The sequence below is a fragment of the Calonectris borealis genome, chromosome 3, assembly GCF_964195595.1.
Source record: "Calonectris borealis chromosome 3, bCalBor7.hap1.2, whole genome shotgun sequence".
NCBI lineage: Eukaryota > Metazoa > Chordata > Aves > Procellariiformes > Procellariidae > Calonectris > Calonectris borealis.
Window position 1 is genome coordinate 8,505,011 of NC_134314.1, and position 12,070 is coordinate 8,517,080.

At 42.8% G+C, this 12,070-nt stretch overlaps 1 protein-coding gene across 6 annotated transcripts in view; it reads left to right on the forward strand.

The window, feature by feature from the left end:
* Positions 1–3,750: 3,750 nt before the first annotated feature.
* ATAD2B (ATPase family AAA domain containing 2B) overlaps positions 3,751–12,070 on the forward strand; it is a 79,289-nt gene continuing 70,969 nt past the window's right edge. For 4 of the 6 annotated variants that reach the window (XM_075144963.1, XM_075144964.1, XM_075144968.1 and 1 more), the window contains exon 1: positions 3,758–4,205. In XM_075144963.1, the coding sequence (XP_075001064.1) occupies positions 4,050–4,205 (156 nt within the window). In that variant the 5' untranslated portion in view covers positions 3,758–4,049. Of the gene's footprint in view, positions 4,206–11,071; positions 11,183–12,070 lie in introns of those variants that run through there. The other 2 variants (XM_075144966.1, XM_075144967.1) reach the window with 2 other exon arrangements.

The window sequence follows — 12,070 nt, forward strand, 5'->3', positions numbered from 1 at the left end:
GCAACAAAATCTTCCATCTCCAAATATTTCTTGTGCCATTAAAGACTACTCACGGAGCAAACAAGGCTTTCCATCCCTCTTTATCCTGGGTCATTTTTTAATGTCTTTTTACATCACTAAGTCCCAATAAGATTTCATTCCCCAAGTCTTGTTTAATGGAAAGGGATTCTTTTGCTCAAGTACTTCTTCATGTTTTTCCAATTTCCCAGTGGTGTACCTGCCACAGCAGATGTTGTACCTTCTTCTTAATATATGTTTCAGATATCTTCATCTTCTTTTCTGAACAACTGGAGATAAAAGGGTGTCGAACACTGCTGTAAGCTTCAGCATTTGTTATAAATTGGTTCCATTTGAAATATAGTCCTTCCCAATGGCATTTATGTTCAGAAGTATTTAGACATCTGTCTGTAAGACCAAACTACAAATCTTGACATTGAATCTTACTGGGCATGAGCTCTACAAAATTTTTACGTTACACTTAGTGGAGTGTGGCTCCAATCCTTCTCCCCTTCCTTTCTTCATTGTGTTTTGTCTTTTGCTACTCAAAGCTTTTCCTGCATGTAGAGTGCTGAAGCGGGTCAAAATAGGTTTTTAATTCTGTTCTGTCTTCATATGACACTCAAAGCAAACAACAGATATAAAAAATGGGAACAAGTAAATTCTTGGATTAGTGAAATTCCTCTAAATCCATTTCTACAGTAATTCATCTTTCATTGTTAAACGACATTTAAATCTCTGAGTATGTGTGATATAAAATATTAATCCTATGTTAACATGTTCTCTGTATTACAAACAAAAATTCCAAAGAAAACTAACACACAAACCTTGTAATTTATGATTTATTTATTTATATTGTCAGTGCTAAAAATGGCGATGGTGCTCACACAGAAGCTATAAAGCCGTAAGCTGTTTGAGTCAAAATAACTGGCCACACCTTGTGAGAGGAACAAGACAACTAAGAAACCTGAAAATAAAACCATCTGTGAAAAACAATCTAGGGAGTAAACATCCAAAATGAAGCATGTCTTTACATGTTCCCTACTATGCTAACATAATGAGAATAAAGCACTAAAAATGTTCAAAGCAGTGAGCAGGGATTTTTAACTACATCAATCCCTCTACAAGAGTAGTCCCTCTGGCATCATAAAGAGACTCACTTGAGTATGGTTCACAGGAATGAGATCAAAACACTAAAAAAAAGAAGAAAAAAGGACACAACTATGGTAAAAATATTTAGTAAATATAAAATAAATAGCTTTTAACTTGTGGGTTTTCTGTTGCTTCAAGCAGAACTGGATAGGCACCCAGGAAAATCAATTTGCTTGCATAACGACCAAGTTTATTTTACTTTTAAAAAGTCATCAGCGTTCATGAGAGGAGGAGTGCTGGTTTGAATCAGGCATGTTGCAAACAGATGTTATGCAAGCTTCCCCAAACAGTCCTGCCAATGCATTGCAATCCTGAGTTATGACATTCACTATAACTGCTGCAGTCTGGGCCCTTTTTTGGGCCACAAATTGATCTGTTGGTTTTCCCAAAATGGGGATGATATTTTTGTGCTGCATACAAAAACTTGAAGATCAACATTATTTTTCATTTCCAGATCAACAGAATTTGGACACCATATCTGAGTTACATGGCCTATCAGTCGTACAGGACACAAGTTGAAAAGTACATTATTTGTCATCATATGATTGTGATACTACCTCTTAGCAAACATATCTCCTGGTTCATTCCCACAATGTGTTTGGTAAGGGACAGTCTTGTAGTTTCCTTCTATTCCTACTTTTGAAGGCTACAAGGAAGTGATTTCCAAATACCATTTTCAAAAACCGTCATAGGTTTTTAATTAAAATACTCATTTAGCCTACAAGTGTATGAAATGGCTACATCCTTTCATAACCTTTAAACAAATAAATGAAGAAACAAAGGATATGAAACATAACAAAACTAATCTCGCAGAGCAGAACAACTATACCTTTGAAAGACCCTGCAGATTCTTGAACAGGAGACGAAGTACTGTTGCTAATACAGATTAAAAGCTCTAAATAGAGAATGTCAGATGAGAAAAAGACCATAGTTCCTACTCCGAAACACACTGTATTTTGGAGTATCTCATAAAAATGAAAATTCGTCGCTGTTCACAGTAAGAAAATTTTTGCTTGGAAATCTAAATAGCTCATTTTCTTATCGTATATCCTAATGTCATTGTTGCATATTTTATATTTTTAAGTACATGCTCTACCATACTTTTTCAGACTTTAATCTTGAAAAGAAAGATGTGGGAGTACGCAGGTAAAGCAGAATAACAGTTTTTACATTTATTGTTCTTTACTAAAACATTATTGCACTTTCCGTCTTTAAACAATAAAAATACTTTGATAAAGCTTGCTTGAGCCTAATAGCCTAAGCCATGGGATCAGTAATTTTATTATACTAGTCTTTTTTGTTAAAGAAGCAGAAAGCACTGAAATAACTTGCCCAGCGGTGCCAAACAAGTCAGTGTGAAAATTAAAAGGTTGAGACTTTATCACCTATAGCTCTATTGCTTGTATTACTCGGCTACGTTTCTTTTACAAAGCTTTTGGTTTCGGGGCTTATGTGCAGGTACCATGGTAGGTTCAATAAAGGGCAACAAGTTGTGGTGAGAGAGGAGTGATTCTTACTGCACATCAGCAAGAAGGGATTGGATTGTAGTTCGTGAATAGTCTGAAAAGCATTTAGGCATCCAATGTACTGTAATACATATTATTCTTCTTCCCTCTAAAACGCGGTTATTGGATCTGTGATAGAGGAGGGAGGGGAAAAGAAAAATAAGCTTTCCAATGACTGAGCAATGAACATCAAACGCAAGTTGAGGCTACCGGGCAACATACAGAAGATGTTATCAGTGACTTGTACGGCAGGTGAAGCAAGGGCGCACTCCTGATAGCCTGGCTATCAAGAGGATTTCTTAATAGTGAGACTCACCAGGCTGTGAAATCGTTTTCCACGGAAAATGGTGGAGATCCTATCCTTGGAGGATCTGTTCGCCTACCCTGTCATGTCAATGACTGGAAAGACCCCACCTGGTCGAGCAGAGCCGGCAGGCTCGAGCCCCCCCGCTCCCGGGGCACAGCACCCTTTTCGGCTGTACACGGTGCCACCTTTCACCCCCCGCGACCCTGGGCAGCCGCTTCTTCCTTGCCCTGGAACTCCTCACCGAAGCGCACCCTCATCCCCCGCCTTCAGCCTTCAGGAGACGGCGGCGGCTCCACCGCCCCGCGGGGAGCATCGGGCCAGGCCCGTCCAGCGGCTCGCCAGCTCCTGACAGGCTTCGGGCAGGACACGGCCCGCGCCCTGGGCCTCAGTGGCCGCTCGGGCCCCGCCGCGGGGCCGGTGCCGCCGCCGCCCGGGCTCCGCCGCTCCGCTCAGCCTGACAGGACAGCGCACCCGCCGCCCCGACTCCCCTGGAAACCGTCCCGCCTGCTGTGAAGCCGGCAGTCGCCGTCTCTCCGCTTGCGCGGGCCGCCCCCGGCCGTCCTCTCCCCCGGGCACGGCGGGGGAGCAGAGCCAGGCGCCCCACCGCCGCCCCGCTCCCGGGGGACCCCGCCGGGGGCCGCCGGCCGCCACCTCCCCCGCGGCGGCCAGCGCCAGGCCCATAGAGCGCGCCGGCGCCGTGCTAGAACGTACGCAGCGGGGGCCGCCTCGGCCTGCGCGCGGCGGCGGCGGCGCCGCAGCGCCCCCTGGCGGCAACTGGCGGCCTCGCGCGGACCGAGGAGAGAAAGGGAGAAGGGACAGTAATGGCGGCCAGTTAGTGCGAGGCTGAGCCGAGGAGGCGGCGGCAGCGACGGGAGGAGCCGGCGCGGCTCCGTCTGTGGCTTTGCCCGGCGGACCGGCTTCCCCAGAGGACTTCTTTTCCTTCCTCCCCCTCCCCCCTTCCCCCTCTCCCTCCCCTTCCCCTCCCTACCCGAGCCCCCGCCTGTCCGCCCTCCCTCCTCCCTCCGCGCCGGCGGCGGCGGCAGCGGCGGCGGCGGCAGCGGCCCCCCGTGTCCCCCCTCCCCGGGGCCATGGTGAACACCAGGAAGAGCTCCTTGCGCCCCCTGGGCAAAGCGGCGGCCGCTGCGGCCGGAGCCGGCAGCCATTTCATCTCGTCCCGGACCCGCTCTTCCAAAAGGGGCACTAAGGCAGATGCGGCCGGGCTGGAAGAGACGGCGGCAGCGCGGGTAAGGACCGGGGGGGGGTTCACGGGGGACGGGGACGGAGAGAGGCGGGGGGGCAGCGGCGGCGGTGAGGGCCTTGGCCGGGGAGTCGCTGGGGACAGCGCCGCTGCTGCCGGGGGGGCCGCGGGTACGGGAGCTGGGGGGGGGGGGTGGCCGAGACGGCTGTCGGCTTGAGAGAGGGCGGAGGGACGGCGGAGCCGGCAGGGAGCCCGGGGTGAGGAGGGGCCGCGGAGCCGGCGGGGAGCCCGGGGTCGCGGGGGGCGTCTGCGGAGAGCCGCCCGCCGCGTCCCGGCTGGGCTCGCTGCTCGGCGGGGAGAGGGCGGTCTCCGCCGAGGCAGCGAGAGGCGCAGGCCGCTGACAGGGGCTGGGGGCGGCGGGGGCGTCTGAGGGGCGGCCGAGGACACGGGAGGCGAAGTTGCTGCCCTGCTGCTGCCGGTGTCTGCGCCGGGCTAGGGCAGGCAGGGCCGGCGCGGCGGCGGCAGGCGGGGGTCCGGCGGCGGCGCGGGGCTCCCCCCGCGGCCGCGCCCGGCACTGCGCCGGCTGCCAGACAAAAGTTGGGAGCTGCGCCTGCAGCAACTTCGCAATCCTCGTTGCTTTATTCCCCCCCCCCCTTTCCCTAAATGACCTCAGTTCGTCTGAAGCGGGTGTTCGCGGCGGCTTCGACGGGCGAAAGCTGATGTTGGAGAAAGGTCCCCCGTTTTTGTGACAACCCCCCCCAAGCGGGGAGGATGTAATTTTGCCGTCAGGTTTAAGTTTAATGCTTTCCCAACGTAACTTACTGTAATAGCTTTGGTTGAACAGTCTAATGGCAAGCGAATTCTACAGCCTGGTTTAGAAAATTAACATTTGGTAAATTCTAATTGGAAGAAAGAATTCGGGAGCCTCTTTTTTTTCTTGTTGTCTCTAGCCAGATTTGTTGACAACAACTGCACTTTTTAAATTATAGGCAGGGCTTTTCTACTTGATGAAACTTCATGTATTGCTTTGAAAGTTTAAACTAATGGTTATAATTGCCTGCTTTGCATACGTATTTTAAAAGCAATGTAAATATGGAAGTGAAAATTGAGGGTCAAAACGTTTGACAGTCATGCACCAACTGACCATGTCCCAGCCTCTGCTAAGGAGGAAGTTAATCAGACAAGTAGAAAAACAGCAGTAGCAGCCAGAGGCAGATCAGAAGGATGACACCTGGAATTGTAAGAAAACCTTTTGCCCCATCCTTTTAGTTTTGAAATACTGAAAAAAAAAAAAATCACTGACTAGATAGTCTATACTTTCTGTCCTTCTCTTTCAGTTCTTTCATGCTTCACAGTTCTTCCCTTCCCCCCATCTTACTTTTCTTCGTTGTCCCCTCTTTCTTCCTTGTTTAACTTCATTAGACTCATGGGGATGCAGCACCGTAGCTGTAAAAAGCTGTTCTGGTTGTTCTAGTATGCAGTTTCTATTTATTCATATCGTGGGTCTTGTGGTTTGTGAGGCAAAATTTGGTGGGAGCCCTTACTGGCTTACTTTGCAGGGAGTTTACTGCTGCTAAAAAAATAGATTGAGCTTCTCTCCAAATATTTTCCATCTATGAATAGTATTTTTATACTACAAATCATTAAAATGTTTAAATTATGTCATTATCATAGTGTAAGGAAAGGAGATTGTCTAAAATATTGTCATAAAACCTGCAAATACATCCCAGGATATTACCCATGCTTCTAAAATAGCATTTCTTTTAAAGTTAAGTGTATATTTTGGTGTATGGGAATGGACTTGTTTCACTTCACAACAAATGTCATGCGTTTGAGGTAGTTTTGTTTTTTTTTTAAACATGTGATTGCCAAAGACGAGCAGAAGTTATCCAGGGAGGGTTTTTTACTGTTTTTTTTTTTTCCTTTCCCCCAGTGAATTTTGTAAAAAATATATATATATATCCCACCGTATTTTAAAGTTGTCTTTGTACAACTATTTTATTCTTCAGATGTAAGTATTTGTCAGCAATACAGTGTCTTTCTGAGCTCCTGAATCTTCTTGAAGTAGTGCCAGAGGAGGATTTCAGTGATTAGAACATGAATAAGTACAGCAGTAAGAAGACAAAGCCTTTGCTTTTGGAAGTGACTGTCGGGAGACAGATAGCGAGGCTGTGTTTTGTGCAGAAAGCGTACTGGGATGGTTTTCATGCAGTTGCATGTATTTTTTTTTTTTCCGAAGTTGACTGGAACACTGTGTTCTTTTGAAATCTTTTGGGTGTCACGTCAGGAAACCAGCCTTACTACCACCAGTTAATCGGTTAATGGGCAGCTAGAGTTTGGAGCCCTGGCAGAGATGGTACACTTCTTATTTGCACTTCTGACTTCATTTTCTTCCACGGAGGTTCTGCCTTGGACTCCCAGAGAAATGCTCTTCAGTGGCCATGCTTGTAATTACCTTTCAGAATGTATTTTAAAAGATCATCTGTTTGTTCCTTATTAGCAACAAAAATGGAGTTGTAATCTAATGGCATCCTGTAAGATGCTGATTAGACCAGATGAGGGGTTAGGAGTTGCCTTCCACCTCTTTTATATCTATTTCCTTTTTCCCTCCTCCTCCGTTTTTCCTCTTGGCTTTTTCTGGTACACATAGGCGTTTTTTTGCATACATTACAAGGATAGGCTTGAGTCCCTCCTCTACCAAGAACTTGAGTTAAGTTTCTAGTCTTCCGGTTCAATATTATGTTGAGTTACATAATGGTGTCCATTTTTGTTTGATCTGAATCTGGAAGCAACACACATTCTGTGGAAGTGGGCTATAATAGTCTAAATGCCTTTATCGTATTCTCTGTATTCCCTCTATAGTACTTGCTCATCTTGGAGAAAGCAATGACGTCAGTCTTTGAAAAGTAAACTGTTTTAAATTATTGACTGGCGCCCACGCATTCAGCAATTGCAATGAATACATGTGTGTCCACTGACCAGAAGCCAGATTAAAATGAACAAAATCCCTCACTAAATGGATCAAGGAGCCAAGAAGTTTATTCTCTGAAATGATGTTGTAGCAGAGTGCATAGAGAGGGTATGGAGAGGAAAAACTGGGCTACGTTTTCTTTCTGTTTCCAGGATTGATTTACACACAATTTAATAGAAATTGAAGCTATTCTTACATAAATTTATATTCTATGTTTATATAAATTATATGTATTTTTTTTCTTTCTAGCATTAAAACTTGTGAAGTATTATGGCTTTATATTAAAGCATTCTGATAAGAAAAGTGCATCAAAATCTTCCAAAGTTTTCAGAAACAGAATTGTAAAACAAGACTTATAAATCCAGTAGACTTCATTCACACTATGAAAGAATTGAGGGTACTGTGACCATTACTGGTTAAATTTGTGCTCTAGATTTACTAATGTCTGATGTTCTCAGATATTGAGTTGTGATTGTTGGTAACACTTATTTGGCAATTGAAATGATTTTTGTCAATCATCTCAAAACACAAATCAAAAATGTTGATCAAGAAAACTAATGAATTTATTGTGAAATAAACACTTTTAAATCATGACAGCGTATTAGTTAGACATTTTAGAAGTGGATACAAGATCAGCTTAATTTAATTAGCCAAGAAAGCATTAGCAGTGCCTTAAGAGCTACTTGAGGGCACTGTGATATCTCTAACACGCGATCCTAGCTAAAAGTAGTACTGCCAACATTGTTGAACTTACTCAGTGGCAACCTAGAGCTCTCCATTGTACTTAATTGCTAATAGGAGCAAACACGGACGTGAGGATTGACATCGAGTGCTGTAGTGTGGGGAGGTATTAAGCTAAGCAGCATTTTCGTGCTCTGTAATACCAAGGTATTTCAGTGGCTCTTACTGTAATTTCTCAGTCTGTAACAATAAATATTTTTTTCTGATTTCTGGGTGATAACGCAGCTTTTGTAGCATAACCTCATTGCTACGTTTTACTCCTTAAGAAGTCTTTAATGATCAGCTATTGACAACACAGAAAATGAACTTTAAAAAAATCATTATTTCTCTTAAAATACTAGCTTTAAACATACCCCTTAGAGCTTTCTAAAAATTAAATTTTCTTTTATGAAAGAGCCTGATTCAGATTAGCATATTTTCTTTGTCGTCTTTGCAAAGTATCTTACAGTGTTCTGGATGTTCTGTGGTTTAGAATAAAACTACAGAACACGTTAGAGTTTCCTTCTTATGCTGGAAAAATTACACTTGCTGGCCACCCGCATGTAAAGCTCTTCAGAGAAAAAAAACTCCTCTCAAATATCTATGTTTTTAAAGAACTGAATTGTCTTACTGTTCAAGTTTACAGTAACATCAATAAAGGCGCTGAGGCTAACGCTTTTACAGTTCTTTGAACTACATCCTGAAATACAGAGCCTTGTGAAGTTATTCCAAGCAATTTCAATTAAAGGCGGTTTCCCAAGAAAGCTCAGTGCGTAATAAAATGTTGGGTTCTTTCGGTTTTAGCGGTCTGCTGCTCTTTTGGGATGTAGCAGGAGAAAATCAGTGATCTAAAATGAATCGTGCAGTCTGTTCCTTGGTAGCATGGTATTACTACATCTGTGAACAGTGGGAAATTGAGCAATTGTTGGAAGCAATAATGTCCAAGTTTCTGTCAAAATACCATACAGTCAGCATTTGTAATCCTTCCATGTTTCCAAAGGGGTGTCCTGCGTTTGAATTCTTCCTATGTATCTTGCCAAATCAGTCTGGGCCACTATCAGAAGTCAGGACACCTCCGAAGTGTAGACGGTTTGTTTTGGGAGGCAGTTGTGCGTCCTGTTCGAAGCTGGCTATCTTTGCTGTCACGCTGTTACCGGGCCTTAAAAGGAAGCAATCTAAGGACTAATCCAGTGAGTGAATAAGACCTCCAAAGAATACTCAGGAAATGGTGTTGATGTTTGGTGTGCTGCATTGCTTCCTCTGAATATTGGGCTTGTCCCAAAGTAATATTAATAAAAGCTGCTTCTCCAACTACTGTCTCTCAGTTTAAACTTAAAGCAGAAGGCTTAACCCATTGCCGTGAGAGATCCCATGTGACAATTTTGCAAGAGTGGCATACAGCTTGGGGTTATGCAAGATAATTAGCTCAGGTAATTACATTCTGATCACCTCCATCCCCCTGCAGTTTCAGTTGGATGTGGTATAGTTTTGCACATCCTGCCCTAAATTGTCGAGTATTTGCTATACTTTGGAAAAGTTTTCATTCCAATCTAATGATGCTTTAAACGATTTCTGCGTAAAACTTTATAAAACCCTTTTCAAACCAAAGCATCTAGCAAGTAGGCATCAGTGAGCTGAAGCTTTCACTGCTCTTATTTTGTAGCTGTGACCATTTTAAAGGTGCTGATTGTTTATTAGATGTTTTAGCTCTAATGTATTACTTCGTGTGTGTTAATATCACTCACGAACCCACTTATTGCAAAGGGACCTCACAATATTTTTTCAGCCTTTTTCATTCTGTCTTTTTTTTTTTTTTGCACTCTTCATGCTTTGCTGCTTTTTCTAAACAATTTTTCCGTCTCCGAGTTTACTCTTGAAATACTGTCTTTATTACCTTTGATGGGATTTTCATGGTTTATTTTAACCATTAATTTTGCTTTAAATTGTTCAAGTGTTGTTTTGCATTAATACTTGCTTGGACTCTTTTCCTGAATAAATTTAATTTCTATCAAAATAAATTTTCTCTTGCTACCAAGCAAGACGTAGCTATTAAAACAGGCCGCTTTTCAACCAATTGTAAGATTAATGTGTTATCTTCTGTAAGCTTTTTCATTTTGCACTGGTAAGTATGTGTATGCAATAATAGCTTTAACTCCAGTTGAACTAGGTATAAAGGAGGTACTTTAGTACTCCTACCAGAAATACAGAATTTACGAGCTTGTCCAAGTTCCATAGTTTTTGTAACCTATTCTGAATTTTGTGGTTTTATCTTTATGCTTCTAGTAGTGTATGTTAATGACCTAACTAATGTAAAGCATTGGTGGAACCTTTGTGTCCGGTTGCACTCGGAGCAGATGCTTCAATTTTGGGTGTTTTCATAATTTGGGAAATGGACTTTTTGCTTTTCTCCAACCTTCAGTGAATTGCTTCATTTTAAATGGATAAGTAGTTGAGCCGAGCTGTTTAAATAACCTGAAATGAAGAAGGTGTTTTTTTCTGTACACGTGGAAGAGATTACTTGCATTGAAATTTGTTGCCATGCTTCAGCAATCCCTCATTCGAAATGCTTAATAACTACCTTCTATTATTTCTCTGATTTATCTTTCAGACCTCGAAGGTTGTTTTTATTATGATTTAAATTTCAATACATTAATCTTAAGATTTCATGTTACAACTTCACACAATTTTCATTGTTGTTTTCTTTTGAAATACTGTCTTCAAGTGTAGCTGGAGATCCAGAAGTGTTTTTAATCCCACACTTTTTTCACACAGAAGGCCACCTTCCTGTAGCTTCACTTGCTACAGACGCTTCCTTGCTTAGTTTACTGAGTCAAATACCTGATCATGTCCAAAGCTTGGGGAACCCTCTGGTCCAAGGGTTCTCTCTGTTCTCCTACTGGCTATCCTCATTCACGTCATTCTGCTTCTTTATTTAGGTTTATAGTGGTACTAAAAGGAGGCCATGTCCTCCAGACTTTCTTTGGGATGGGATTGTTCAGCAGAAACAAGATGGATTTTTGAGGACTAAGGGTGGGAAAAAAAGTTGTTGTTTGAATGTTTTTATTTTTTCCACTTCTGAATTGTAATAATTGTTTACATAAATATAATTTTTGCTTTAAAAGTCTTCGTTAACAGAATTTAGAAACTCATGGAAATGGTTAATATGGTTCTGGCTAAAAATGTCTTGCTTTTAGTATTCCTTCAGTGTTAAATTAGAAAGATCAGTGGTTTTAAAAACTTCTGATATATGGATCTTCTAGAAAAACTTCTGAATGAGGTGTGGACCCCATAGAGAAGTAGAGACTCTTCTCAGTAGACCTGCTCTTCTGAAGGTGTGTGATTTCACAAGTGCTGCAAGCTGTTAACTCTGCAGTTGTGAAAACGAATGGACTTGCCAATAGTAATGCCTGCCTGGTCAGCTGGATCAGGATCAGGTTACTGGTCCAGCTGAAAGGAACCCTCTTCCCCACATCTTCCTGCTTCCCCTTGCCTTCCCTCCATCCCTCTGATTTGATTATCAGCTGAAAATTCACAGTGTCACCCTAATTTTAGTGAAGGCACAAAGGAGGGGAGAGGAACACTCATGGTGGAAACGCTTGGAGTGGGGCAATGATGATGGGTGGAGGACAAACCTCAGCTCGCTATTTATGGGCTCTGTCATAAGTTTGGCAGAGGCTGCTCTATAGCTCACTCTCCCTTTCTTTCATGAACCTGCAAGTAGCCCATAGATTGCAAGAGTTTTTTGGATGTCAGATCAAAAGCCGTTGAAAGACATTCAACCTGGATACAAACAGGCGTCTTTTTCTATTATAGACAGGGCAAATGGTTGCAAGTGTGAAAATACACAATAAACAATGTTGTAGGTAGTGGTTTCTATTTTTAACTTGTAAACTTTTAACTTTTCTCAAAAGCTTTCACATCTATTAAATAACCTGAATTGTGGAATTGAAGAGTTCCAGGAAATAAAATGGAAGTCTATTGAAAAAATGAAGCAGATCTTCTCATGCAAAAAATACATTTTTTTACCTGCATGAGTTGGGAAGAATTTATTCTTCTGAAAAAGTCTAGATGATGGTATTCTTTATATTCTTAACGGCTATTATTGACGTAAGCATTGTTTACTGAAAAAAAATTACAGAAGCTGAATGTTAGAAGAGTTTAGACCATCCTGTAATTGAGGCATTCTTTTCTATCATTATCACCAATGAAATACAGCATTA